Source organism: Sphaeramia orbicularis, chromosome 12 (assembly GCF_902148855.1).
Source record: "Sphaeramia orbicularis chromosome 12, fSphaOr1.1, whole genome shotgun sequence".
Lineage (NCBI taxonomy): Eukaryota > Metazoa > Chordata > Actinopteri > Kurtiformes > Apogonidae > Sphaeramia > Sphaeramia orbicularis.
In genome coordinates, this window is record NC_043968.1 from 59,128,202 (window position 1) to 59,154,666 (window position 26,465).

General features: G+C 36.6%; 2 protein-coding genes across 4 annotated transcripts; both read left to right on the forward strand.

The window, feature by feature from the left end:
- The first annotated feature begins 5,073 nt into the window (after positions 1–5,073).
- Positions 5,074–11,511, forward strand: mgst1.2 (microsomal glutathione S-transferase 1.2). Its single transcript, XM_030149441.1, has 4 exons — positions 5,074–5,216; positions 5,995–6,127; positions 8,852–8,949; positions 10,821–11,511. The coding sequence occupies exons 2-4, from the start codon at positions 6,011–6,013 to the stop codon at positions 11,065–11,067; spliced, it is 462 nt and encodes a 153-aa protein (XP_030005301.1). The 5' UTR covers positions 5,074–5,216; positions 5,995–6,010; the 3' UTR covers positions 11,068–11,511.
- Positions 11,512–11,632: 121 nt separating this feature from the next.
- LOC115429737 (microsomal glutathione S-transferase 1-like) lies at positions 11,633–22,262 on the forward strand. Of its 3 annotated transcripts, XM_030149437.1 has the most exons (6): positions 11,633–12,245; positions 12,495–12,577; positions 12,658–12,745; positions 19,563–19,705; positions 19,802–19,893; positions 21,994–22,262. In XM_030149437.1, exons 4-6 carry the CDS (start codon positions 19,565–19,567, stop codon positions 22,235–22,237), a joined length of 477 nt encoding a protein of 158 aa, XP_030005297.1. In that variant the 5' UTR covers positions 11,633–12,245; positions 12,495–12,577; positions 12,658–12,745; positions 19,563–19,564; the 3' UTR covers positions 22,238–22,262. The 3 variants fall into 3 exon arrangements, with proteins under 3 accessions (XP_030005297.1, XP_030005298.1, XP_030005296.1); XM_030149438.1 differs by lacking the exon at positions 12,495–12,577; XM_030149436.1 differs by lacking the exon at positions 11,633–12,245 and having other exon boundaries at positions 12,454–12,577.
- The last annotated feature ends 4,203 nt before the right edge of the window (positions 22,263–26,465 follow it).

The window sequence follows — 26,465 nt, forward strand, 5'->3', positions numbered from 1 at the left end:
CTTTGTTCAAGCTCAGACTGAGTGTTTCAAGCACCTGGCTTCCAGAACGGCAACCTGACACACATTTGATTAAAAGGAAATGACAGGGATGTTTGAGACAAAAGTGATGATGACTATACCCAGCTGAAGTGGAGCTGCAGTCTGGAGACTCGGCGTTCTCTGAGGTTTGATGGAAGGATGCAGAACAGAGAAGACGAGCTGTAGCACTGCTGATTCTTGTGTACAGTCTATCACCAAAATAAATACTGTTAGACACATGTCAAAGTGCAAACAGTATGCAGAATACACAGCATTTGAGTGTGTGCTCGAAGGGTGGCGGCTCTGAACTGGTTAACTTTGTTAAGCAAAAACACAAGCACTAATTTGTGTAAATCCTCTACATACTGAGCCTGTATACAGACAGTACATCATGGTGTTTGGTGACTTTGTCTGAAATCAAATCAAATCAAATCAAATTTTATTTATATAGCACCAAATCATAACAAAAGTTATCTCATGACACTTTACATATAGAGTTGGTCAAAACCAGACTCTAAGCCAATTTACAGAAACCCAAAAGAATCCTCTAGGAGCAAACACTTGTGACTGGTGACAGTGGCGAGGAAAAACTTCCCTTACCTGAAAGCCTTTTAAAGGCCACTTTGTTGCATGTCATAAAAATACATGTTTACATGTTTCTTGTGCTGGAGCCTTTTATTTACCACAGATATGAAATGATATATTTTAATGGTCGTGTTTGTGGAGATGCTGAAGTCATCCTTAAGGTTCCAAATAGCATTGCAGAATTTTAAAATGTCTACCGGCTTCCAGGATCCATACCAGGTAGTCTACAGTGGTTAATGAGCCGAGAGGCAATAATACATTCATTCTATAAACCCCTGATGGGTAAATGCATGTAATTTCAGCATAACAATTACCTTTTCCAAGCCTTAACTAGACTGTAACAGTTATATACAGATGTATTTTTTAATGCTGTCATTACAGTAGATTCATATGCATATGACATTTTTGGAATGACTGGAAATTAATGTATTTTGTCTACTAGACATAAGGACATCTTATTTTCAGAATATGACGTTGTGTTTCGTTTCTGTGGGGGTCTAACTCAGTTTTAGAATTGGCCTCAAGTGGCTGCAGGTTTTGAGACTTCCACAATGGTTTGGTTTTATTATTAAGGCCAAATTCTATCCACATATGTAATTATTAATATAGTATACAGGATTGTAGGGAAGATAACGGTGAAAATCCAATCACTGATCATTCTGATAGATATAGACCAAGTGAACTGAAACAATTTTGGTGGTCAAAGGTCATGGTCTGTCTTTCTTATGAGCATTAATTGTCAGGAATACTTTTTGGGATTATCTTCAAATTTGGAACAGACATTTAAGGCAAAGATGAACCCAAATTATTTTGATGTCTGTCCATTCTTATGACTGCAATATGTGAAAAATCACATCATGACATTTTTTTCCTATTGTATCACACATGTTCACTTGGATCCAAGGTTGAATTTCGTCAGATTTGGTTTTCAAGGTCAAAGGTCAGGAGCGTTGTGGCCTCACAAAACCTATTTTTGGCCATAACAGGTAATAATTAATAGATTTTCATGAACAGATTAGGATGTGAGGATGGGGTTTAGGGGGTAAGGCATCTGAGGGAACTCATTTTAGTCTGTTTATGGTACTACTGATGTTTTCCAAATTAAGTGGATAATGAACACTCGAGTTCAAAATCACTGTACTATTATTCTACTTTCAGACCAACAGGAACAGATGACTGTGTATCTGGTCTGTGGTCAGAACAGAAAAAACAGGGGTTGAAAGAGGCTTTAACCTCTGGTGCTCTGTCTGGGTGTATTCATGCAGGATGCAGGATAAAAGAAGATGACCTCGAGTCTAGAACTACTGAGCAGCGTGGGTCTATATGCTTTGTATAGTTCAGGTCAGACTGAAACACACAGATACAGCCCACATGCATGATGAAGAGTATCTGCCCCTTCTTATAATGATATAACCTACTGCAATTTAATCTGAAAAGGACATTTTCAATTAGTAGAATTAAAAATGCATTAAACTCAACACACATCTCATATGCACTAGTTTTACACACTCCTGATCTCTACTGTCCTTTCAATAATTTAAACCATTCAACATCCTCATGAACAGCAGAAGACTCAGTTTTATGTTTGACGCACTAGAAGTATTTCTTAGATTTTAAAGTCAAATACAATTTATATAAAAATAAAATACAAAACTCAAAAGGAGGCAGATACTGACTGCATATAAATATGATATGACAAATATTTTCACAAAGCCTATGTGTTATCGAGGGATTTTGTGAGTCTCATGTGAGTCTGGAGACATTTGAAGTCATCAGCTTCATGACCTGAACAAGATTCAAGTTTGTGAACACAGAACTTACCAGATCATTTGCAAAACATGCATGAAATGTGTCTAAACCATGAGAGTCACAGCTATTCGACGCAACTTGAATGGTGCCTTTATGACCGTCTTTATGCTGTTTATGGTGTGTGTAATCCTGTCATGCAGAACAGAACTTTGCATTAACTCACTGGTGCAGACGTTTTCGACAGGTCAGAATTTGATAGAAAATTGCAGTTTCAAAAGAAGTAAAAAAAAAAAAAAAAAAAAAAAAAACAGCAAAGAAAATAATTATATATAATGTCAAACAGGTTTTGAAATTTTTTTTAACCCATATATACTATATCTATTTTTAATTGGCAGAGAGGTTTCCACCTTTAAAGCCTGTCATCAATATAATTATAGTTGATACATGTATAATTTTACAATTTTGTGCTTTTAAAGGTTCAATATATAAAATTTGCAAGTGCTTAAATGAAGTTATGTTGAGTCTGGTCCATGCTGATTGCTGGTTGTTAATTAACTCCACATGTTAGCTAGCCCAGTTTCTGAGATAAGAACGGCCTCAGCTGCTTTTGTCTATGGTAACAGTCACTGATGTCTAGGTTGAGGGTTGGTTTCTGATAAACTTGGTTCTGTTATGAATTTAGTTCATAACCAGCTCCCAGCACAAACCTGACACAAAGACAAACCTATTGTAAACACACAAACACACACAAAACATATATTTACTAGGGATGCACCGATACCGATACCAGTATTGGGTATTGGGTCCGATACTCAGCGTGTGTACTTGTACTTGTACTTGTACTTGTAAAAGTACGCCGATACAACTGCACCAATACCACTTATGGCAGCGTGACATTCGCAGTTAAGTGCAGCAGGTACGCGGTGGAGGAGTAATGTCAGCAGTATGGAGATTTTTTAAAATGAATGACGGTGAGAAAAGTAACGCTGACTGCAAGAAAAGTTAAAGACACGGACGGAGCGTTCTGTCCGTCATTTGCGTACATTTCATCTGTTTTCTAGGTGCTCGCGGATAACGGAGAATACCTCCAGGAACCAAGTGACTGTGTGAGTTAGTGAAAAACTACTGACATATTTATGACAACTACCTTCATCAATATCAACATCAGTATCCACCGAAGTGTTACCTCCTGTGTCGTCTCCATGTTGATTATTACTGATTGTCCTCTTCTCAAAAAACTTTACTCTTCTTCGTGGTATTTGTCCAGTATGGTTAATTAAGAGTGGCGCCCCCTGGTGGATTGATTGAGAAATGCTCATTCCAACGCATAAAATGTCAGTAGCAGCACTTTGTTCCAGTCAGACTAATGACAACAACAATAAAGCATATTTTCAAAAGTAACTAAGAACTGTAATGGTATTATTAAGTACTCATATCAGTATTCTGTATCGGCAAGTAATCAAATGTAAGTACTTGTACTTGTACTCGGTCTGGAAAAAAGTGGTATCGGTGCATCCCTAATATTTACTGTATTTTACAAGACCTTTTGTACAAAATTGCACCTAATACTGTTAGAACCAAAGAAATGAAACACCTTTAACTCGATGAGAAAAAGATGTAGTAAACTTCTCACACTGAAAATTACTGAGCCCCCCCTGAGGGACTTTGGGAGAAAAAAAAAAATTGGGTGAAAAAAAAAAAAAAAAGACAAACTTTATCTAACAGATTGTTCAGCGAGAAGGACTTTCTCTTCATAAACCATATTCGGATCTTGTGGTCCTGGTTAATTTCAGTAAGAACCAAATAAAATACCCCGGACAGCTTCACGGGTATAGATGGATGTACAGTTCCTTTAATGCCAATCTCACATCCTCTGTCCTCACTTGTAGTCCACATTCTCTGCATTTTGCGTACATCCATCTATACCCGTGAAGCTGTCCGGAGTATTGCATTTGGTTCTTAATGAAATCAACCAGGACCGCAAGATCTAAATATGCTTTGTGACGAGAACGTCCTCTCTCACTGAAGAAACTTCTTAGACGTCTCTCACTAACATCGAACCCGTGTCTACTGCCAAGCACTGTTTTAATATCTTTGTATTTTAGGCCCAGGTCAAAATAAAACTCAGTAAACTTCTCCCACTCTCTTGTCGTGTTTGTTTTGTTTCCATTCTGAGCATGGATGACCTGGAAGAACATTACTCTTAATATAAACAGTTTTGCTAGATCTCGCAAAAGTTTTTTTTTCATCCCACTTAGCGAGATCTCGCAAAAATTTGTCTTTTTTTTTTGGTTTTTACCCATCATTTTATGCCCCCCAGTGTCCTTTAGGGGGCTCTGCAGAAACTAAATAAATCAATAAATATATTTCCTGGTTGACTGTGACGTTATGTAACAAAGACACTGTGTTTTGAAATATTAAATATGATCTGTTCAAACCACAGTAATCTACCATGGTACTTTACTCTGCACCAAATACAAAAGATATGATGCACAACTCTTGATACTGATGAGGTAGAAGCTCAGAATAAGCAAAAACGTAAAACTTTGTGCTGGTGTGTCTCTTCCTGTGCAGTCTTTAAAGGGTTAAGCGAACCTAGACACGATCTTACTGTAACCAACTTCTTACATCCAAATGTAAGTCATCCATATCCGTAGATAAACCTGTAACTCACACGAAGCATTTGAATCTGCGTGTTTGAATGCGTGAATGTTATGAGTTCCTTGTAGGTGTGGAAAGCCAGAGACACACAGAGGAGGTGTCGTGTTACAATTGTCCTGCCTTCTCAGTGAGTGGGTGACAGGGCAAACCGCCTTCTGCAAAAGATCCATACTTGCGCCACTTCTGCAGCGATACAACAGGAGGTAAGACAGACTCTTAAACTACAAATGTGTGTTGTTGTGTTGTTTTTCTCACTGTCAAGTTACCAGACAGTAGTTCTACAGAAGTTGTGAAGACAAAAAGTGAATCTAATGGAGTGTTTTCCTGTGTAACTGCAACATGACTTCTTCCTTTTTCTGACTCAAATAAGCAAATCCTTCAGCAATAACAGTCATGCATTCTCTGGAAAAAGGAACACGGTTTAGCCACCACCCACACCACATTTGTAAACCATCAAATGGTGTTAATCTTAACAATAGTAACTTATCTAAATATGTATATACCCTATACAGGTTTGTTACTTATTACTATTATTATTTCTGCATTGCTGGTTTGTTTGTTTTTTTTTCACTACTTTATGCATGCATTTTTTTTTTTTCACTGTGCCCTATTGCTGTCTTAACCAGTGAATTTCCCTGTTGTTGGATCAATAAAATTGCATCTGATCTAATCTAATAAAGCACCATAAACTCCCTGAATAATACTTTCTATCAACATCTTGATTATTTTGACATGTTAACCCTTTAAGCACCAAAGTTGAAATACTGCAACAAGCAACATGATTGAAACAAACCGACAACTTTTTGAAATCTTGTAATCAAAATTGAATGTTTCTTGACAAAAAAAAAAAAGAAAAAGAAAACACTCTGGTGCCCAAAGAGTCAGCTAATATTTTTTCTATAGACAGTGACACATACAACAGGTTTTTAGTGCATTGAAGTGGAAATGAAATGACTTGTATCTCTTCTTATTGATGTATAGTTGAAAACCAGTAGACATGGCTGAGTTGATGGAAGATCAGGTGCTCATGGCCTTCACCACCTATGCAGCTATCGTCCTCGTAAAGATGCTGGTGATGGGACCATTGACTGGGTTCTATCGATTCAGAAGAGGAGTAAGTTACAGGGTTACTTTTAGGACTTGGAATTCACTCTTTCATTTTCTATTCAGTTACATAATAAAGAGTATGAACAAACAAGATTTCGGTCCACCCAACTGGTAATCTCCCTCTTTAGGGTGGTGTGTATGCAGCCTCATACAAAAAAAGCTTTTAGTCTCTATAAATAATTTACGTATTTCATGACAAGTGGAAGGTGAATTTTTATTTAAGTCACTATTTAAATTATATTGTGCTTACGGGGATGCATAGTTGAAGACAATGTGATGTTGTTTGACATCAAGCCCAGAGTTGTAGCTCCTGTTTAGTGAGTAAAAGCCAGACAAACTGTAGTTGTAATTAAGAAATGACACTATTAAAACAATCAGAATATTCTGTCATGAAACTTGCTATTATTTCACTTCAATACCCAGCTTGTTAGTGTAATTTAGGTACACTTGCTAATGTTAGCTTTACTTTTATTGGATTAGATGGTTAGTCAGTTAGCCTGCTAATCAGGCTAGCCAGTGCTAATTAATGTGTTTACATATTAAGCATTGACACAAGTTGACAAAACCACAACTGTATGTACTATCATTTATTCATTCATTTTCTGAACTGCTGAATCCTCAAGAGGGTCATGGGGGTAGTGGAGCCTATCCCACTACCAACAAGTGAATGTCTGGGACACCCTGGAGGAGCCGCCAGTTCATCACAGGGCTGATATATTAAAACAAACAACCATCCACTCTCACATTCACTACGGGTGGTTTAGATTTACCAGTTAACCCATTAGTGCGTGTCTTTAGACAGTGGGAGGAGGCCCAAAACATGGGGAGAACATACAAACTTCACACAGACCATTTATCAACAGGCTAAGTTTACATGGCAGCCTTTACTATAACTGTAGTTGTCAGTGTAGTTGGTGTTTTAGTAAGTTAGTGTTTGGTAAATTTCAACCCCCCAGTCTTCCTGAATTACAGATTTAAGATATTACACCACAAACCAATGGTGACATCACTCACATTTCACTCACAGTGTACATATGGTAGTACAGTCTCACCAAACAATTTAACACATAAATAAAATGAAAAATCTATAACTGCTGACATAGTATTATTCTAGCATATAAACATTCCTCCTTTTATTTTAAATTGTATGTTTAAATTGTATGTTTCCTTTCCTGTTTCTTATAATTACAAATAAAAAGGCACAACCAAAGAGAAAGGACCTTGACTCAAAAATGTCAATACAGAGGTACTGTATGATACAGTTGTACTATCACTGGCAGTCCCTGGGTGTGGCCCCCTAAAGCTCTCTCTAAAAAGTAAAAAAAAAAAGTATCCAGGAGTCTGTCTCATCTGTTTGGTTTGAAACCTCTAATGAATGATCTCATGGTTCTTCTTGGTAGTTCTTCTCAGTTCAACTGGACTGGTTTAGCTCTTTTGAAAACGTTCGTCCCTCATCCAAGAAACTTATTCAGTTCATGGTGGAGAACCTACACAGAGATCTCATGGTTCTTTAAAATTTTAGAGCTGATGTTAATTAAAGGCTTTCATATCTGCTTTGTCAGGCTTTGATGAATCATGCTGTTTGACATTTCAGTCGCCTACTGAGTTGGAGTTTGAGTTTATTTAATAGCGCTTAGAATTAAGTCAATTAACACAACCTCTGACCCCTTGAGCTCCCATAGTTATTCCCTTTTTGTTCATATATGATCACTTCTGCCCCCTAAAAAGCCAACATGGTGATGACCAAATCACACACAACTGGCTTCAAAATGGTAGTTCAGACAACAGTGGCAGATGTCATGGTTCCTCTGTCCACTAATTATATACAGTCTATGTTACACTTTACTGTATGTCCCAAAACAAAATTACAATTGGATTTTCCGCATTGATAACTTTCAAAATAATTCAACAATCTAAATGTTGTTTCAGGGTATGAAACCATCACTTCTTACCTACATCTTGCAGAAAACCCCATTAAATTTGGTTCAGTGGTCACAGAGAAATGTGGATCTTAATAAAACATGTTATGGGTTCATTTCTTCCAAGTTTGGCACTTGGATGCGCTTTGCATCCATATGAATGAAAATATTTTGCTCACAATTGACAGGGCAACTAACAAATGAATTCAAATTCTGTGCATAACATTATATCAATGTTGTGTACTCATTTGAGGTTCTGTTGTTGAAAGATGTATTGATCTCTCAATAATCATTTTGCATTTGTTCCCTAAGAAGCTAACATCTGTTGACAAGCATTTCTTTTTGATTCTTGCCTATCCAATTCTCAAACTGCAAATTCGGTTTGGTTGGTCAGCAACTAACTCCTGCTCAGACAGCATTCATTGTGTTCAGGTACACTGAAACAAACCACGATTTTGACAGGGTAAGGGAGGAGTTTAGAGAAAGGAAATGCATCTCCTTACAAATCTTGGAGGGAAGGGACTTCTGACATGCTTTACAAAAATCACCATTTCTCCGTGACCACTGAAGCAAATCGAATGGGGTTTTCTGCAAGATGTAGGTGATAAGTTATAGTTTCATACCCTGAAATTGCATTTTGATTGATTCACTATTTTTAAAGTTATCATTGCAGGAAGTCCGATTGTAATTTCATTTTTTGGGATATATGGTATACTTCTTTTGTGTGTATTTGCAAGGGTGGTTGAAACCTTTAACCTCTTCTGTCATGCACATATAAATGTTTCAGATTAGTTATTTTCTCTCTTGTTTAGTCCTTCGTAAATGAGGAGGATGTGTCAGTACGGGCTAGGACTGAAGAAGAAAAAAAGAAGCTTCTGAGAGTTCATCCAGATGTGGAACGTGTTCGAAGGTAAGGGCAAATGGAAAAATCATTGATAAATATACAAAAAGAAGTACTGAGGTTCTTGTGAGAATCTGTAGCCATACGTCTCTGCAGTAATGAGTCCTAAAGGTAACATTCTGAACATCCCAGGTTCCAGGTCTTGAAGTCAATAAATTTTTTAACAAGCTTTTAATCCCAAATCCATCAGAGCTTTTACATCTCTTAAAGAAAGTGCCTGTGGACAAATAGCCAAATAACACTCCTGAGGTTGTTGGAGATATTAAATGTCATGACACTCAATGACAACTCACGTACTTCTCTATAGATAAAGAGTGTTTACAAAAAAACAACATAAAATCAGATTAACAGTGGAGTTAGACTTTCATTTTTGGCATTTACACCAAACATCCTCATACTTAACTCTTAGGATATGTTGATAACTAAATCACTGCCAAAACAATTTATATCTATCATATTTAAGAAACCAAGAAGCAAATATTATCAAAGTAAACACTTTGTTTACCTTCAGTATGAAACAGAAAATGAGCAGTTGTCTGCTTCCTGTAATCCCATAGAATTCCACAACCACCTTCTTCTAAGGTTTTTCCATAGTTAGTGACGTCATCTGGCCAACATTACATTTTCTTTTACACTAACCGCAAAAGTTAAAGGGGTCATATTTAGCTAAACCCACTTTTATTAGTCTTTGGTACATTTATTTGTGTATTTGGACCCTACTAGTTCTAAAAGTTTGAATTTGAACCCTCCAGGTGCTGCAAAACTATCTTTATATTCATTTTGGCAAAATCAAGTGGGTTTCTACATCCCGTTTTAATTCCTGCTTGATTTGTTACGTCTATAACTAGTTACATCATGATATTTCAACATATAAGGACAAGATATCAGATGAACATTTCTCCATAATTGTTTGTCAGCAGCAGCGGTTGTAGTCCATCCTGTAAATATGTCCAAACTTTAAGTTGTTACTAAGTTTTAAGTTGAACAGGTTGGTTGAATGGGACAGAGCAGCTCAGCCAACAGCCTGGAGGTGGTGGGGCGTGAAGTGGCTAATGTGCATTTAAAGGGCCAGTGCCCAAATGACCTTTCTGGTGTCATTACTCAGAAATAGGGTTGAAGATGGACCTGTGGAGTTGGATTAATGAAGAATTCAGACCCAAGCATAGCATTTACAGTTTATGTAGACCACAGGGAAATGTTTTAAAATGCATAATTCCATTTTTATAAATTGCAAAATATCACTCCTTTAACCAAGAGGTACCCAAATGACCTTAAACCACTCAAATCCAATGGATCGAAAGTAACCCCAATTTATTGGTTATCTTACAAAAGTCATCGCTGCAGGACTCTATTGTTAGATTAGATTAGATTAGATTAGATTTGATTAGATTTGATTTGATTCAATTTGATTAGATAGAACTTTATTGAAGCTTTTGGCAGAGCCCTCAGGAAATTGAGGTTCCAATAGCAGCACAAACACCAAATATACACACAAGAAATATAACTATAATAGTAACCATAAAAAACAATACTGAAACATTGCAATTGCACATTGGAAAGTACTAGTAAAAGCAAGTGGCAAAGTAGTAGTAGTAATAACAATAATGATAATAATAATAATAATAATAATAATAATAATAATAGTAATGATACACTGCTTATGAATAATAACAAGTATAACATACACTTTGTACGACAAGCTGTATCTTTCTTTGTTTTACACTAATTAATACATCACTCGTTGTATTTTTTTCATTTCCACAAAAATATTTTTCCTCATTTTCAGTATCTCGTGCTTCATTTCTTTTTCAGGAGTATTATTTTGATGTTCAAGTCATTGTTCAGTCATGCCATAAGTCTGATTTTTTTTCCATCTTCAGGTGCCACCAGAATGACCTGGAGAACATCATTCCCTTCGTGCTGATCGGTCTGCTCTATTCTCTGACTGGACCGGAACTTTCTACGGCTCTGCTCCACTTCCGCCTTTTTGCCGGCGCTCGTATCTTCCACACCATCTGCTATGTAGGTGCTTTGCCTCAGCCCAGCAGAGCTCTGTGCTGGATACTGGGTCTGGTGGTCACCTTCTCCATGGCCTACAGCGTCCTCAACACTACTCTCCTCCTCTAGAGAAGACAGTCCACCACAAGTGCATCTTTTCTGTCTCATTTTCCTCTTGCTGTTTCAGTCTTAATGAACTTAATTCAACCAGCCAATGTGAATTCTGTGCAACCGAGCGGTTTTGTCCAATTGCTGTACTTTTCTGAAAATATGGCTAACCAGTGTGGTTTCCTAAAGTTTACCAAAGACAGCAATGCCCTTCATAAAATACTGAGACTTACATCTATGTCATAGAGTTCCTGACATTAGCCCATAAAGACCCAAACATCCACTGTCGACCAAAACATCTAGTGATATAAACTGTTGAATAACCATACATCCGTTAATCTCCGTAGTGAACATGGAAAATCTATCATCTTCTACAACACTGATTCACCCGTAAAAATCATGGAGTTTGATCAATGACAGTGGATGGACACACTTGTTTTTATGCTCAGTTAATAATAGATTTGACTGAACGAGTCACTTTTTCTTCGTTTTTGTCTGTTTTGATGTAATAACCTTTGAATTTACTCTGAGCTTTGATGAACATCTACATGATCAGTGAATTCAATCTAGGAAAATAGATGGTTTTCACTGAAAAATGCAGAATGCAGAGAATAATATTATAATAAATCATTTAGGAAAGGTTAAATAGAGAGAAAAATTCTTTTGGGAGCTGGCACAAAAGTCACACTGGGTCTTTATGGGTTAAATATGCAACATGAATGCCTTACATTTACTAACAAAAAAATACTGCTGCAAAAAACACTTAAAACGTTGCCATAAACATGAAAAACTGCATCACATCTTATTTCTTACTTGGGAAATTTGCTTTTATTAAACTTTTTTAATCAAATCCAACTAATGTTTGTGGAATTATTCACAAAGTTTGGTAAAGCTTTATTTTTGTGCTCTAATACAGCTGTGAACTGTAAAATCCACTCACCCACATCAGAAAACAATGTCATTTCTCATTACATGGTTAAATACAGAAAATACACTGACGCAAATCTAAAAGAACCCACACATTACTGACTTTGTTGTTTACTCATGGTGAGTGATAAAGTTACGCGTGCTATCTCAGGTCAGAGCTACTCCCACAGATTACACAACACCGGGAAGAATTCCAGGCATTCATGATTAACAGAACTTTAGACCTGATAGACATGTCTTTGCTGTTCACAGTGACTCTGCAAAAAAACAAGGTAAGAGGTAAATGCTGTTAGAAGATTAACACTTCGAAATGTTTACTTTTGCTAAATGTTATATCATTGGAGTCATTACAAAATACTGATAAATTATTGATTCAAATATTTGCAAATGCATGTAATCCACCTCTGTTTTCCTGGGATCTGAGACGTTAGTTTTGGACCACCACAAAAAAAAAAAAAAGGGGGGGGGGGGGGGACTGGGTATCTCTACAAGTAATCTAATACATTCTAAGACACCTGAAGACATCCAAAAATGAACAACAGATGAAATTGGAAGACTTATACAATACATAAGAAAGAAAGATAATCACTAGAAAAATGGAAAGGTATGTTTGTTTTTTCATTTTTGATCATTTACAGCAGTGTCTCCTCCTTTTACTCCTCTTTTGGCCCCTTCCATTTACAGATTGCTATGTTTAAGAGACTCTTACTCCATCAGACCTCTCTCTGTATTATTAGGTCCTTTGTCAGGAGTACAATAACAGTATAAAAAGGTAAGTTTTAACCCTTTGATGCATGAGTTATGAGGACCTTAGTCAAGAGTTTTTTTCCTGAGTGTTTTTATTCCTCTTTAGGCATGAAAAAAACAATGTGATTGAAATTTTTTAATGAACTTATTTTTAATGGAGTTACAAAAATGTCCACTCAGCTGGACACCATGTGTTTAATTTTATGAAGCAAAGAAACATATATTTAAAATGCAATATCAGAAAGTGATATACTGTGTGAAAACTACAGAATATTTTTTTTTAAATGCAGCTAATCTGATGTTTTCTCATCTTTTATCATACTCTAATACTAGTTATTACTCACTTCATGGAGATAATATGCAAAAAAACCCAAACCTTTTTGTTAAAAAAAAAAAAGTAAATTACAGTCTAATAACAATTAGAAATTGATTTACATTCAAACATGTTAGTGCAGATCAGGTTTATTAAGAACAGTAAAGTTACAGTAATGGTGTGAATTGTAGTGTATTGTGGGATGATGCAAAAGTGTGTAATGTGTTGGCTGATATGAAACTAAAACAACAAAACCCATGAATATACACGAGAAGAGCTGGAGAATAACTGTCCACTATGGTGACCACTATGCATGAAAGGGTTAATTAGAAATTATTAATATTAATTAATGAAATATAAATAGACAAATAGAACAGACTAATGCTGACACAACTTACCTGCACAACATTCAGTAGTGAAGTCAAAATGATAGAATAACCTGCAAGTCGGTATCCATGTTTAATTAACAGGTAGTAGTGAAGGCTGGTGACTGGTTTTCTTCTGTAAAAGGTCATGTGTACTAATAAGACCTAATAATTTAGTGAATATGGACATCATTATATGTGCTTCCAAATGTTTTTGTCTTAGGGTTCCTGAAACACTACAGTTGTCTGGATGCTAAGTATTGACAGTGTAATGGATTTTAAAACAAAATTGTGTCATTGTGGCCATAGCTGTTGGTCTGTATTTGGAAAGTGGGATAGTCTGCTGTTTGTTCTTCATTATCACTTCAAAGTCTTGTGGCCAGTGTCCTGTCCACAGAGACTACTAGGGCCGTGAGTTTGCAGAACGGGACAACTGGAAGTCAGGATGCTGAAGGAAAGGTGTCCACCCCAGGTTGGATGTTGCGTTCTTCTCCCTTTCCACAACTGATCACAACACTGGACTTGCCATAACTGAAGCCAGAAAATGATGAATGTATCGGACCAACCTGACATCCCGATGAAGGATTTGAGCTTTGTTCTTGGTAGGGGGGATAGCATTGAACGGCCTGGACTTGAAGAGACAATTTCCTGTTGTAGCATCTGGACCCTCTGTTTGTCTGAGTTAATGTTCAGATCTGCAGACTCTCAAAGACCACCTTGATGTGTCACTGCTCTACAATTTCTTAGAAAATATCTGCTTCAGACATTAAATGTGCTCAATCTTACATACTTTAACAAGCGGTGCCAGGCACAACAAACTCCACCCTTCGCAAGTATTGTAGCTAATTTTGGCATCAATCCAGCTGATGTCACCATGTCTCTGAGTGTGCTGATGCCAGCATATCAATTGCCTCTATATATGTGCCAAGTTTGAAGTAAATTGAAACAACATTGATGTTTTTATAGACATTTGAAATTTCGCCCATTATAAGTAAATGGGAGAAAAAAAGATTTTAAAAAATTCATAAAAAATTTTAACTTTGACCTAGTTTTCCCTAAATGTAACCACATCTATTCTGGGTCACTGGGAATCTATAAACCAAATTTGGCATGAATTCAACCAATAGTTTTGCTGCTACAGACATGTGAAATTTCACCCATTATAAGTAAATGGGGAAAAAAAGATTTAAAAAATTCAGAAAAATTTCAACTTTGACCTACTTTTCCTAAAATGTAATGACATCTATTCTGGGTCACTGGCAATCTATAAACCCAATTTGGTATGAATTCAACCAGTAGTTTTGCTGCTAGAGTGTTAACAAACAAACAAACCAAACCAAAAACAATACCCCTTGCCTCCCCTTCAGTGGGCGGGGTCATAAGATGAATCACAGAACAAATTACAAAAGTGCTGGTTAGCTCATGTTTTCAATACATATGTGTGTTATTACACATATTTGTTGGTTCATCTACATTTATACAATGGATTTATAAATGTTCCACTAGCAAGATCCTGTAAAGTGAATGTATTACAATATGTGACACTGTTTTGAGGTAGATCTGGTGGATTTGAGACAAACATTCCTTTTGAAAAAAACCCATTCTCTTATTAATTCTCAGAATTTCACATTTTGGCCCAAAACTGTATCCTAGAAACTACAACCAATTAGCACTTTTGACTTAATTTTTCTTTATTAGTGACTCAAATTTGATAACGTTTTTATTCTGGAAGCATTTTCCTTGTACACTGGAGTGCTCATCCTAGATTTTAAGACATGAGCAGATGGAACAGACCAATCTATATCTTATCCATGAGTTTCTGGGGATGTAACTGGAGCTCTATGTAAACCTAAAGGCATGATGGTGAACTGTGCAGATACTGCGCCATACAAGCCTTTTCCAAAAACAAATATGTCTACAGTTTCCACCGGTTCTAAACACACTCAGATGCTTTTCAAGGCATATTTCCACCCAATCACTCAGGATGGATTCAGTAGCGGTCTGGGACACATTTGTCCACATTCTCTACTAGTCTGATCAGGTCTGTGTCCAGGGATGCATTGAAGGACTGCCTACTCAGCTGACATGCTCTGTCTCATATTAAAGCATTTTTAGGATGTCTGGAATTTTCAAGAAGCCCTCATAGATATACTGAATAGAGTCCTTAATAGTGTGCGATGCTGCCTGAACTCATCTACAGGCACTACATCTTTGCTACTCTTTTCTGCGTGATGAAATAGAATACCTAAAATTCATCTAATGTTTTAAGCACTTTTACTACATGCAAGAGAGCTGATAAAAACAAATAGAATTTTCAAAGTTGTCTGCAACACAGTGAATAAATCATTCCAAAGTCAGTGTGTTAAATGTTATATGAACATGTGTACTGTATTTAACTTACAGATAAGCTTCTTTAACTGTATGTGAGGTAGAAATTACAGAACCAATTATAGATGATCCCTCAAGACACACCTAACATCAGTTATGAACAGACGCATCAACAGTTGGTAACTTGTGTTTGTGCACAGTGGTCCCTGGTTTATCGTGGGGGTTATGTTCTAAAAATAACCCGCAATAGGCGAAATCTGCAGAGTAGTCAGCTTTATTTTTTACAATTACCTACCTTCCTTCAGCAAGTCCAGAAGTCCAACTTTTTGCGCGATGGTTAGCATCTTCCTCTGCTTTTTGGGTGTGACCGCAGGTGCCTTTGTCGGTGCAGAATGTCTTGTGGACATTGTGGGTTTTGTCGGGGACAAAACTTGCAAACATACAGCACTTCACACTGCTAGTGATCGAACATTAATGTAAATTTGGCAAGCCGAACACATTCTGTACTGTACAGGAGACGTGGCACAGAGGAGACTAATTGACAATAGTCTACTGTCCCTTAGCCAATCAGGACGCAGAACACAATGCGTGTTCATACGCTGTAAAAAAAAAAGCGTGCAAAATTGCACTGAAAATAATCTGCAAAACAGCGAGGCCGTGAAAGGTGAACCACATTATAGCGAGGTACAACTGTACATGGTCTGAACAGGCACTGACGGCTGTCCTTGTTCTACATGGCAGTAATCTTTTTTCTTAGCTCATCCCCCGAAGAGGGGACAAGGGGTATTGTTTTTGGTTCGGTTTCTTTGTTGTTAGCACTCTAGCAGCAAAACTATTGGTTGAATTCACACCAAATTGGGTTTATAGATTGCTAGTGATGAAGAATAGATCTCATTACATTTTGGAAAAAGTAGGTCAAATTTCAAACTTTTTATGAATTTTCAACTTTTTTCCCCCCATTTACCTATAATGGGCGAAATGTCAAATGCCTGTAGCAGCAAAACTATTGTTTGAATTCATACCAAATTGGGTTTATATATTGCCAGTGACCCAGAATAGATTTGGTAACATTTTGGAAAAAGTAGGTCAAAGATCACATTTTTTATGAATTTTTAAAAGTCTTTTTTCTTCTTCCATTTACTTATAAGGGGCGACATTTCAAATGTCTTTAAAAACATCGATTTTTTTTTCAATTTTTTTCAAATTTGGCACATATATAGAGGCAGTTGATATGTTGACATCAGTACACGCATAGGCATGATGACGTCAGCTGGATCGATGTCAAAATAAGCTACAATACGTGTGAGGGGTGGGGTTTGTTGTGCCCGGAACCACTTGTTTGTTCTTGTTTTCCAGTGAAACCAGTCTGAACTCTTTCTTGTGTGAGCTTGTCCTTAAACTCAGAAAAGGACTAAATTAACCACAAAGGACTATGTGTAGGCAGCAGGTTTTGCACATTCTGTTTTTCATTGGTTTCTCCGACTTTTTGCCTTCTCCATCTTTTTTTTTTTTTTTTTTCTAATTCAAAGAATATGGCACATTCACAACAGTTCACATGTCAGTTCAATAGACACCCTTTTATTTTTGTCTCCAGCTGGGAACAGCTTTTTTTCCTAATCAATGTATTTTTGGTTGATTCCATGTTGGTCATAAAGGGCTAATGGTCTCCTGAAGGCAGTCATGTGGTGATTGAACCTGCCAGTGGCCTTTAGAGGGGTCAGTGGTGGTGTGATGTTTTGCCTCGCCTCATCGATCAATCAGGTCATCAATGAATGAGTCAGGCTTTGGAATAGTGTTTCAGAAAGCAGATGTTGATGTAAAACCTGTTTTTCTTTGGGAATTGAACAACAGGGCTGCTCCGTCCAACCTGGGAGGCTTCAGTGATGCACTGGGAAAGCATTAGCTCAATAAGGCGCTCAGGTGTAGTAACACTGCTGAATGACAACTGGAGGCGCTGGCACATCATCCTCTTCTTTATTCTGCAGGATAGTTAGTGTTTCCATACACTCACATATGGTACTGTTTCTACACCACAGTTTTTCTTTGCTTTGCTGTTAACTGACATCTTCAATAAGGTATAACCAAGGTCATGTAAGGTAATGCTAATATAACTAGAAGCACTCGGAGAGCGCAGACCTCCGCCAAGGCTGATCAGTGGCTGATGAAATTTTCTGGTCTGCGCCCCCCCCCGTGGGCCCCCCCACCCCCGATCACCACCAAAATTTAATCATTTCTTCCTTATCCCATTTCCAACAAACCCTGAAAATTTCATCAAAATCTCTCCATAACTTTTTGAGTTATGTTGCACACTAACAGACAGACAGACAAACAAACCCTGGCAAAAACATAACCTCCTTGGCGGAGGTAATGATGATCTGAGTGACATTAAATATGCAGCATCTGTTTTAACCCATAAAGACCCAGTACTACTTATGTGGACGTTTCAAAATAGTTTTTTCCTCTATATTTCAATTTTCGCTAAGGATGTAATATTATCCTCTGTATTTTGTGCTTTACAGTAAAAAGCAGGTATTTTCCTATATTTAATTCACTGATCAGGTGGACATTCATAAAGCTCAGATCAAAGTTTGAAGGCCATATCAGAAAAAGAGAAAACAGAAGAAAACGTGACTTTAAAAAATTTACTGGTGAATCAATGTTGTAGAAGATTGACAGCGTTTCCATAGTTACTACAGAGCCTCTGAACATCCAAATGGGTCATATGTGATGACCATAAAAAGATGACAAACTGTATTTAACACCAGTTATTTACATGTATTGGTAGGATTAGTGGCTCAACAGGTATTAAACAGTTTAGATCAGTAGATGGTTTGTGTCGCCACTGGTTCATTAGGTCTTTAAGGGTTAAACAGTTTTTATAATTATGCAGTCCATTTATCATCATCCACATATTATTGGATTATTTCTTTTATTGGATTTTTTTTTGTCAGTTTTTATTGTGGCTGCCAGGGAAGATGCTGCTACATTGCTTTTCATTGTAGCATAACGATGACAACAAGTGGTACCAGGCACAACAAGCCCCGCCCCTCTGACGTATTGTAGCTTATTTTGGCATTGATCCAGCTAATGTCATCATGTCTATGCCTGTGATATCAGCATATCAATTCCCTCTATATATGTGCCAAGTTTTAAGTAAATTGGAACAAAATTGATGTTTTTATAGACATTTGAAATTTCGCCCATTATAAGTAAATGGGAGGAAAAAAAAGATTTAAAAAATTCATAAAAATTATGAACTTTGACCTACTTTTCCCAAAATGTAACCATATTTATTCTGGGTCACTAGCAATGTATAAACCCAATTTGGTATGAATTCAACCGATAGTTTTGCTGTTACGGACATGTGAAATTTCGCCAATTATAAGTAAATGGGGAAAAAAAAAAAAAAAGATTTTAAAAATTCATTAAAAGTTTTAACTTTTATCATTTTTCCCAAAGTGTTCACAAAGAAACAAACAAACCTAACCAAAATCAATACCCCTTGCATCCCCTTTGGAGGGCAGGGTAATACATTTCTATTCTATTCTATTCTATGGTTCTTCCCCAGGTTTCTTTGTTTCCCACTGGGTTTTTTGGAGTTTTTTCTTGCTGAGAAGGAGCTGATAGGGGATGCGCAGGACATTGATCCATTTGCGTCATCAACTGTTTACTAACTGATTATTACTTGACTGTTTGCTATTTTCATTGTGTTTTGTTTTGTTTTTTTATTCAACGATTTCTGTAAAGGCCTTTGAGGTGACTTCGTTGTGATATTGGACTCCACAAACAAAACTGAATTGAATTAATTCTATTCTATTCTATTCTATCTACTGCAGTGATGCTCACAGGAAGAATGTCCTCACTAAACAACATAATGGACTCCCAGGTCCTTCAAGCCTTCTTCACTTATGCAACAGTCGTCGTCCTGAAGATGATGCTCATGTCACCTTTGACCTCTTACTTCCGCCTGACAAGAAAGGTGTTTTTTTTTTTCACCTGAATAATGAGAAAGTGTGAATTAAAGCATCATACAAAGGGAGACATTTCAATCTGATCTGTTGGGCTTTCCCTTTAGGTTTTTGCCAACTTGGAAGATACTAAACTTGCTTCCCCCACAGTAGACAAGAAACTGGTCCGAGTGGATCCGCATGTTGAACGAGTCCGCAGGTAACACATGAAGCTGAGTAAATCTGTGTGCTGGCAGCTTAATGGTTCAATGTAGGAGCTTTGTGTGTAATTCTGTTGTAAAGTTTTCATGTAAAGACTGATCTGAGTCTATTTCCAGTATATAGAAATCAGCACATTGTGACTGGTATCGCATTAAAAATTGAGTGAATGCCAACAAATGATCGACTTCAAGTGCCAAACAAAACAAAATGTTAGTTCGTGAGCATGTGTAAATGTCACATATTGAACTTTAAGTACTATTACTTTCTTTTCTTTTCTCTTTAGATTGAATAATTTAGCTTTTTATACACCTGACTATTATGAAAACCACTAGAGCGGGGGTGTCAAGCTCATTTTAGTACAGGGGCCACATATAGCCTAATATGACATAAAGTGGTCCGGACCAGTAAAATAATATATATAGTAGTATAAGAAGTTTTGAGTGAAAAAAGTAAAATTCTGTAATGAAAATGTTTAAATCCACAAACTGTACTTGAACGTAACATGAACAAATATGAACAACCTGAAAATTCAAAGTGCAATGTTAACAATATTATGCCTTAGTTTATCATTTATACATGTGCCTCACAACGTACGGATCACAGTTTATCAACAAATACACAAAACATTTAATAACAGGGAGAATACTTTTAAAATTCCACATACGTCTATTAAGACATTTCAGGTTATTCACATTTTTTCTAAGCGACTAGTCTGTAAATGTAAACATTTTTGTGAAATGTAACTGTTTTTTTTACACTAAAACAAAGAGAAAATTAGCAGTTTTCATTATTTATAGGTTATTATGATAGTATTTTACTGGTCTGATCCACTTTAGATTGAAATGACCTAAAATTATTCTTAACATCTTTGATTGTTAATATCTTCAGTGTAATTTTTTATTTCACAAGTTCATCCCACGGGCTGGATTGAAACCTTTGGCGAGCCGGATTTGGCCCCCGGGCTGCATGTTTGACACCTGTGCACTAGAGGATAGAATAAATCAAACACAGACCAAGTAACAAAAATACTTTAAAAGAGTTAAAGTTAAAAATGAGAAAAGTTTAGATACAGAAAAGATAAAAAGGGAAGGGATTTTACCTTAACTTAGAACCCTTTTGAAAACTTCATTCAAAGCATCCCCTTCCAGTAGACTTCTTCATTCCTTCTCTTTTTTTCATTTTTGTCCTCATCTTTGCAGTGACCCTTGGTATTGTGTAGCTGTTTACAAATAACAGACTATTAACACAACCGTTATGCATCAGACTGTAATCTTTATTTAAATTTCTGTCACAAGGGGGAAAAGAAAGGACTCAAATGCTCAGTACTGAAGGGGGAAAAAAAGAAGTTTATTTAACAAAATCTGAAAACAACACAACAAAAACCTAACACAAAAACTAAATCAGAAAACAGAGTCCATAAAAAAAAACCATACAAAACCTGGGGTCAGAGTCCGTGGATGAATATGGATCAAATGTCCGGGCTACGGAAAGGAGTAAGGAGTAATGGACCAGCGCTGCATGGCTGCAAACCTAATCCTTAAATAGGCCAATGGTAATTGGCTGCAGCCACGCAGCGCCAGCAGGTGAGTCTGATGATGATAATGATTATAACAAAGGAGGAGCTGAGGGTCACACAGGCAGACCATAACCACAAGGGAGGAGCAAAGAGTCACACAGGCCCAGATCCTGACAATTTCTTTCTTTTTATTTGATAAAAGTTAGTCGAAATGTGTGTCCCCTTTTCTTTTCTTTTCTTTTTTAATTTATTTTTCCTTCTCTCTGAGCCTTTGGGTGGGTGGGTGGGTGGGTGGGTGGGGTTTGATGTTTGTGTGTGTTGTTGTGCCTTGGACTACTTCATTTGTCCTACGCTGATGTAGATGTCTATTTGAAAACTGACAAAGTCTTTAAAAAATGTGCTTGGAGGTTATTTTCTGTTTTTGTTTCTCAGCAAATGACTCTTACCCCTTTCAAAAGAATATGCACACATGGTTTTCTGCTGAGTAAAGGCAGTTCCATGTAATTTCATTGAAAGCGGCATTATGTGCAACATGAAAACGTCATTCAGTTATACTTCACTGTCTTCATTTTCCATTTTCAGGTGCCACCAGAATGACCTGGAGAACGTCATTCTCTTCGTGCTGATTGGTCTGCTCTATTCTCTGACTGGACCGGAACTTTCCACGGCTCTGCTCCACTTCCGCCTTTTTACCGGCTCTCGTATCTTCCACACCATCTCCTATGTGGGCGCTTTGCCTCAGCCCAGCAGGTTTCTGTCCTTTATACTGGGTCTGCTGGTCACCTTCTCCATGGCCTGCAGAGTCCTCTGTACAACTGTCCTGTAGAGAAGACATGAGCACATTAATCCATAAAGACCCAAACACCCACTGTCGACCAAAACCATCTACTGATTTAAACTGTTCAATACCTGTTGATTCATTTTTCCTATCAATACATGGAAATAATTGGTGTAAAATACAGTTTGTCATCTTTTCATGGTCATCAGATATGACCCATTTGGACATTCAGAGGCTCCGTAGTGAATGTGGAAACACCGTCATCTTCTCCAAAGTCACTTTTTCTTCAGTTTTCTCTGTTTCCGATATAATAACCTCCAACTTTAATCTAAGCTTCTATGAACATCTACAAGATGAGTAAATTAAATACAAGAAAATACATGGTTTTCACTGAAAAAATACAAAATACAGAGGATAATATTATAATAAATAGTGATAAATCATTTAAGAAAAGTGAAATCTCAAGAAGAAATTATTTGGGAACCACCACAAAAGTAACACTGGGTCTTTATGGGTTAAGAACCACTAATCCTATTAATAGAGTGAAATAATTCAGACCAGACAGACCAGTGGATGGACACACTTGGTTTATGTTCATTTAATGATAAATTTGACTGAAAAAGCCTCATATTCTTCAGTTTTCTGTTTTAGATGTAATAATCAACTTTAACCTGAGCTTTTATGAACATTTACATGATCAGTAAATTAAATATAGGAAAATACTTGATTTACACTGAAAAATACAAAACACAGAGGATAGTATTATATTTTTTTAAAAAGCGATAAATTGAAAAATAGAGAGAAAAATACAAATTTGGGAGCTGCCACAAAAGTAGCACTGAGTCTTTATGGGTTAATGCCTGAGCTTCTCCTTCTCCTTCTCCTTCTCCTTCTTCTTCTTCTTCTTCTTCTTCTTCTTCTTCTTCTTCTCCTTCTTCTTCTTCTTCTTCTTCTTCTTCTTCTTCTTCTTCTTCTTCTTCTTCTTCTTCTTCTTCTTCTTCCTCTTCTTCTTCTTCAAAAACACTCATCCTAAATGTACTTGAAAAATCATAAAACTTTTCACAGATATATGAGCAGTAAAATAAAATGTGATCCTGGCCATGGGTGTGTCAAAATGGCTCAATTTATCAGGGGCTTTTCATTAAACCATGTTGCCGTGGCAACACAGTGAACTAATGTGCCTGAATAGAGTTCAATACCATCGCCTTCAAAATTATATAAATGAAACCTCTGTATCAGATTTCTCCTTGATGCACCAAGGTACAGGTTTACGCATCATGTCCAGATGGAGCCATGTTCTCCACCTGTTTTATGTTGAATGTACAATGTCTACAGTGTTTTGTGGTTTTGTGACTGAAAACAACAACAACAAAAAACCCTGAATATAGCCCATCCTGATATGTATGAAGGTGTTAGGGCCTGATCATTACTGCCTACAGCTTTAATTTTCTTCTCTGCAATGTTTTTTTTTAATGGATGGAACATTTGGATTTATTAAATGTTTTAATCATGTTTCACAGTGTGGATTTACTTTATGTTGTGCTTCAATACAACTATGATGGATTAAAGTATGTATAACAACAGCAGATCACCCTTTACTCTTCACACATACAAATGCTGATATATACTTAAATATATACATTAACATACTATATACACATCACTATAATGGTTTCTACAAATGAACCATGTTCATATTGTTATTTTTGCTTGTGCTCTATGTAATGTAGAGCTGAATATCGCACAAAAATTTTTTTTTTTTTTTTTTTTATATTTAGAATTAGCCAACATGAAACACATTGAAAGCATCACTTATATTCTGTCTGAATATTTGTAATCATAGGTATTGATGCATATTTTAAATATACTGAAATCCAAGCATGGCTTTCATTTGATCTCAGTTGTAAAAAAAAAAAAAAAGTTCTAACATTCTTGGTCCATTATTAATTTATTTTATTAACTGAAAGAGAGATTAAATGACTTACATTTTGATTGGTTCAAAAGCTAATTCCACAAAGAATAAAGTCTAATAGTTATTTTCCAACTGATAAATGTAAAAACTGAAGCTGTGGTGAGAAAGAAATCAAATTCTGAAGAAATGCAGTTGATTTGAGTTGTCAAATACACTTGTCAGACTTCAGCATGTGTTACTACATCAATGTTTATTCATTTCTATTCAAATGAATAAGCTGCAGTTATTTTCATTGGGGATTCAGCTATTTTCTCAATTAATTGATTAGGTGCTTGGTCTACAAAATGTCATAAAATGGTAAAAAAACAAATAAGCAAGAGAAGAAAAAAAGGTCAGTCAGTATTTACTAAAACCCAATACGACATCCTCAAAAGTTTTGTTAGCTATGCAACTCAAAAAAATGTGTTTACTGTGATAAACGAAGAAACAAACCAATAAATATTAAAGTTTAAGAAACAGAAACCATAAAAATACTTCCCCTCATATATAGTTACTTTAACCACTCATTTTCATTTGTCAATAAACAAATAACTGATTCATTAATTAAATATTTCTCTTTGTGTTCATGATAATTTTAAAATAATAACTATAACTGAATTCATGGCAGCAACTAATACAGTGTCAAGTAAGTGTTGATTGTTTTGTTGATTGAGAAAAGTCATTCCTTTATATATATAATGTTGATTAGTGTTTCCTAAGATGATGTCTTAACATGTGTAGTTTGTTCCACAACCCAAAATTATTCAGCTTACTGTCATAGAGGAAAAAAGACACCAGAAAACACGAACAATTTAAGAAGATGGAATGAGAGAATTTCTATTTTTACTCAAACTTATCAAAATAGTTGGTCTTTAATTAAATAGTTGATTTGCAATTGATCTATTGACTAATTGTTTCAGCTCTTCTTGAACTAAATTTCAACTAATGGTTATTTTAGCTGGTAATTCATCTGTAGATTCTTTTCTTGATTAAATGAGTAGTTGGTTGGTCTATTAAATGTTTAGGTTGGTCTGCAACCCATAGACATTACATTTACAGCCATAGAAAATTAAAGTAACAAAAAAAACCCCAACTGATTTTAAAATGACAAGTAGTCATCAAATTAGTATCTGATTAGTTGAATAAATGTCAGATCGCTGATGAACTGAGTCAGTGTTTCAGCTCTGAGTAGAAGTCAAAGTGTGCTAATGTTGTGGCAGAGCAGACCTGGCCGTGGTGCGTTCAGGTCCTCTTTCTTCCACTAGAGAGCGCCATTTTAAAAGTCAACTGCATCGGTCCTCATTAGGACTCATTTGTGGACCAGGTGCAGCTCATAAAAGTGCTTCAGCTCAAGCAATTAACTTCATTAGCTTTTCTGAAAAACATTCCCCTGCATATCCCACAATGCAGCTTTTATTTCATTTCTAGCCAAGCATAGTGCACACAAACACTGCTGCCTCATGTACATATTTATGCAAAGAATCTCTGCTGAACTAAATGCACAGAACAACAACAGCTTCGGTGTCATTTAACCCAATTTGCTTAGGAGCGATTGCCATCATTAGATTCCCACTTGTGTTTGCTGTAAAGTGTACTGACTTGTTTAGACGTGTCAGCTGCTGATATGATGAATGCCTCACGCTGCACATGAAGGTGACTGGCGTCAACACAGCGCAGTGAAACCCATGGGTGGGCACTGTAAATAGTGGGGTGAAATTACCATGAAGGCTGCTTTGGGCGGCTGCTCGTCTGCATTGTGTCCTGTCCCTGTATAAGTAGAGGTGTTTTATGAGAGCTTATTTGTTCGGGACCCTTGGCCCTCCAGGGTCTCTCATTCCTCAGACGAGCCAGGCATTTCACAGCTCGGGTGGGGGGAGGAACACCCTGACCACCTTGTATAACTAACAACCTCAGACACACCCAGGAAGCCTTACTCATACTGCATGCAGTGTCTGCTGGAGTCTGTCTGCAACCTTTTCTCAGATGAATTACACTTTGCTCATTTTGCATTAGAATATGTTTGGGGAACACTGCCTGAGATATTTCTTTCTAAAAAAACTTATTCAGAAGAATTATTTATTGTCAAGTTATAGGTAATACTTTGGTTGGATGCATGAGTTTTGGTCAAGTCCAGATCAAGTTGTGACAATGAAATTACAAACAAAAGCAGTGTACTAACCCTTATAAATGTACAAATGGTAAACCATCCCACCCCAGTCCTCAACAGGCCATGTCAAATTGAAAAATATCCCTGATCCTTTTAACTTCTACTTCCCCAAACAATAGGATCTTGAACAGGTAAACCACTTTTTAATGCATGTCATT

Coding starts and splice junctions, on each gene's coding strand:
- mgst1.2 (XM_030149441.1), top strand. CDS start 6,011: ATGGCTGAGTTGATGGAAGATCAGGTGCTCATGGCCTTCACCACCTAT. Junction 6,128..8,851: donor TCTATCGATTCAGAAGAGGA/GTAAGTTACAGG, acceptor TCTCTTGTTTAG/TCCTTCGTAAATGAGGAGGA. Junction 8,950..10,820: donor GATGTGGAACGTGTTCGAAG/GTAAGGGCAAAT, acceptor TTCCATCTTCAG/GTGCCACCAGAATGACCTGG.
- LOC115429737 (XM_030149437.1), top strand. CDS start 19,565: ATGCTCACAGGAAGAATGTCCTCACTAAACAACATAATGGACTCCCAG. Junction 19,706..19,801: donor ACTTCCGCCTGACAAGAAAG/GTGTTTTTTTTT, acceptor CTTTCCCTTTAG/GTTTTTGCCAACTTGGAAGA. Junction 19,894..21,993: donor CATGTTGAACGAGTCCGCAG/GTAACACATGAA, acceptor TTCCATTTTCAG/GTGCCACCAGAATGACCTGG.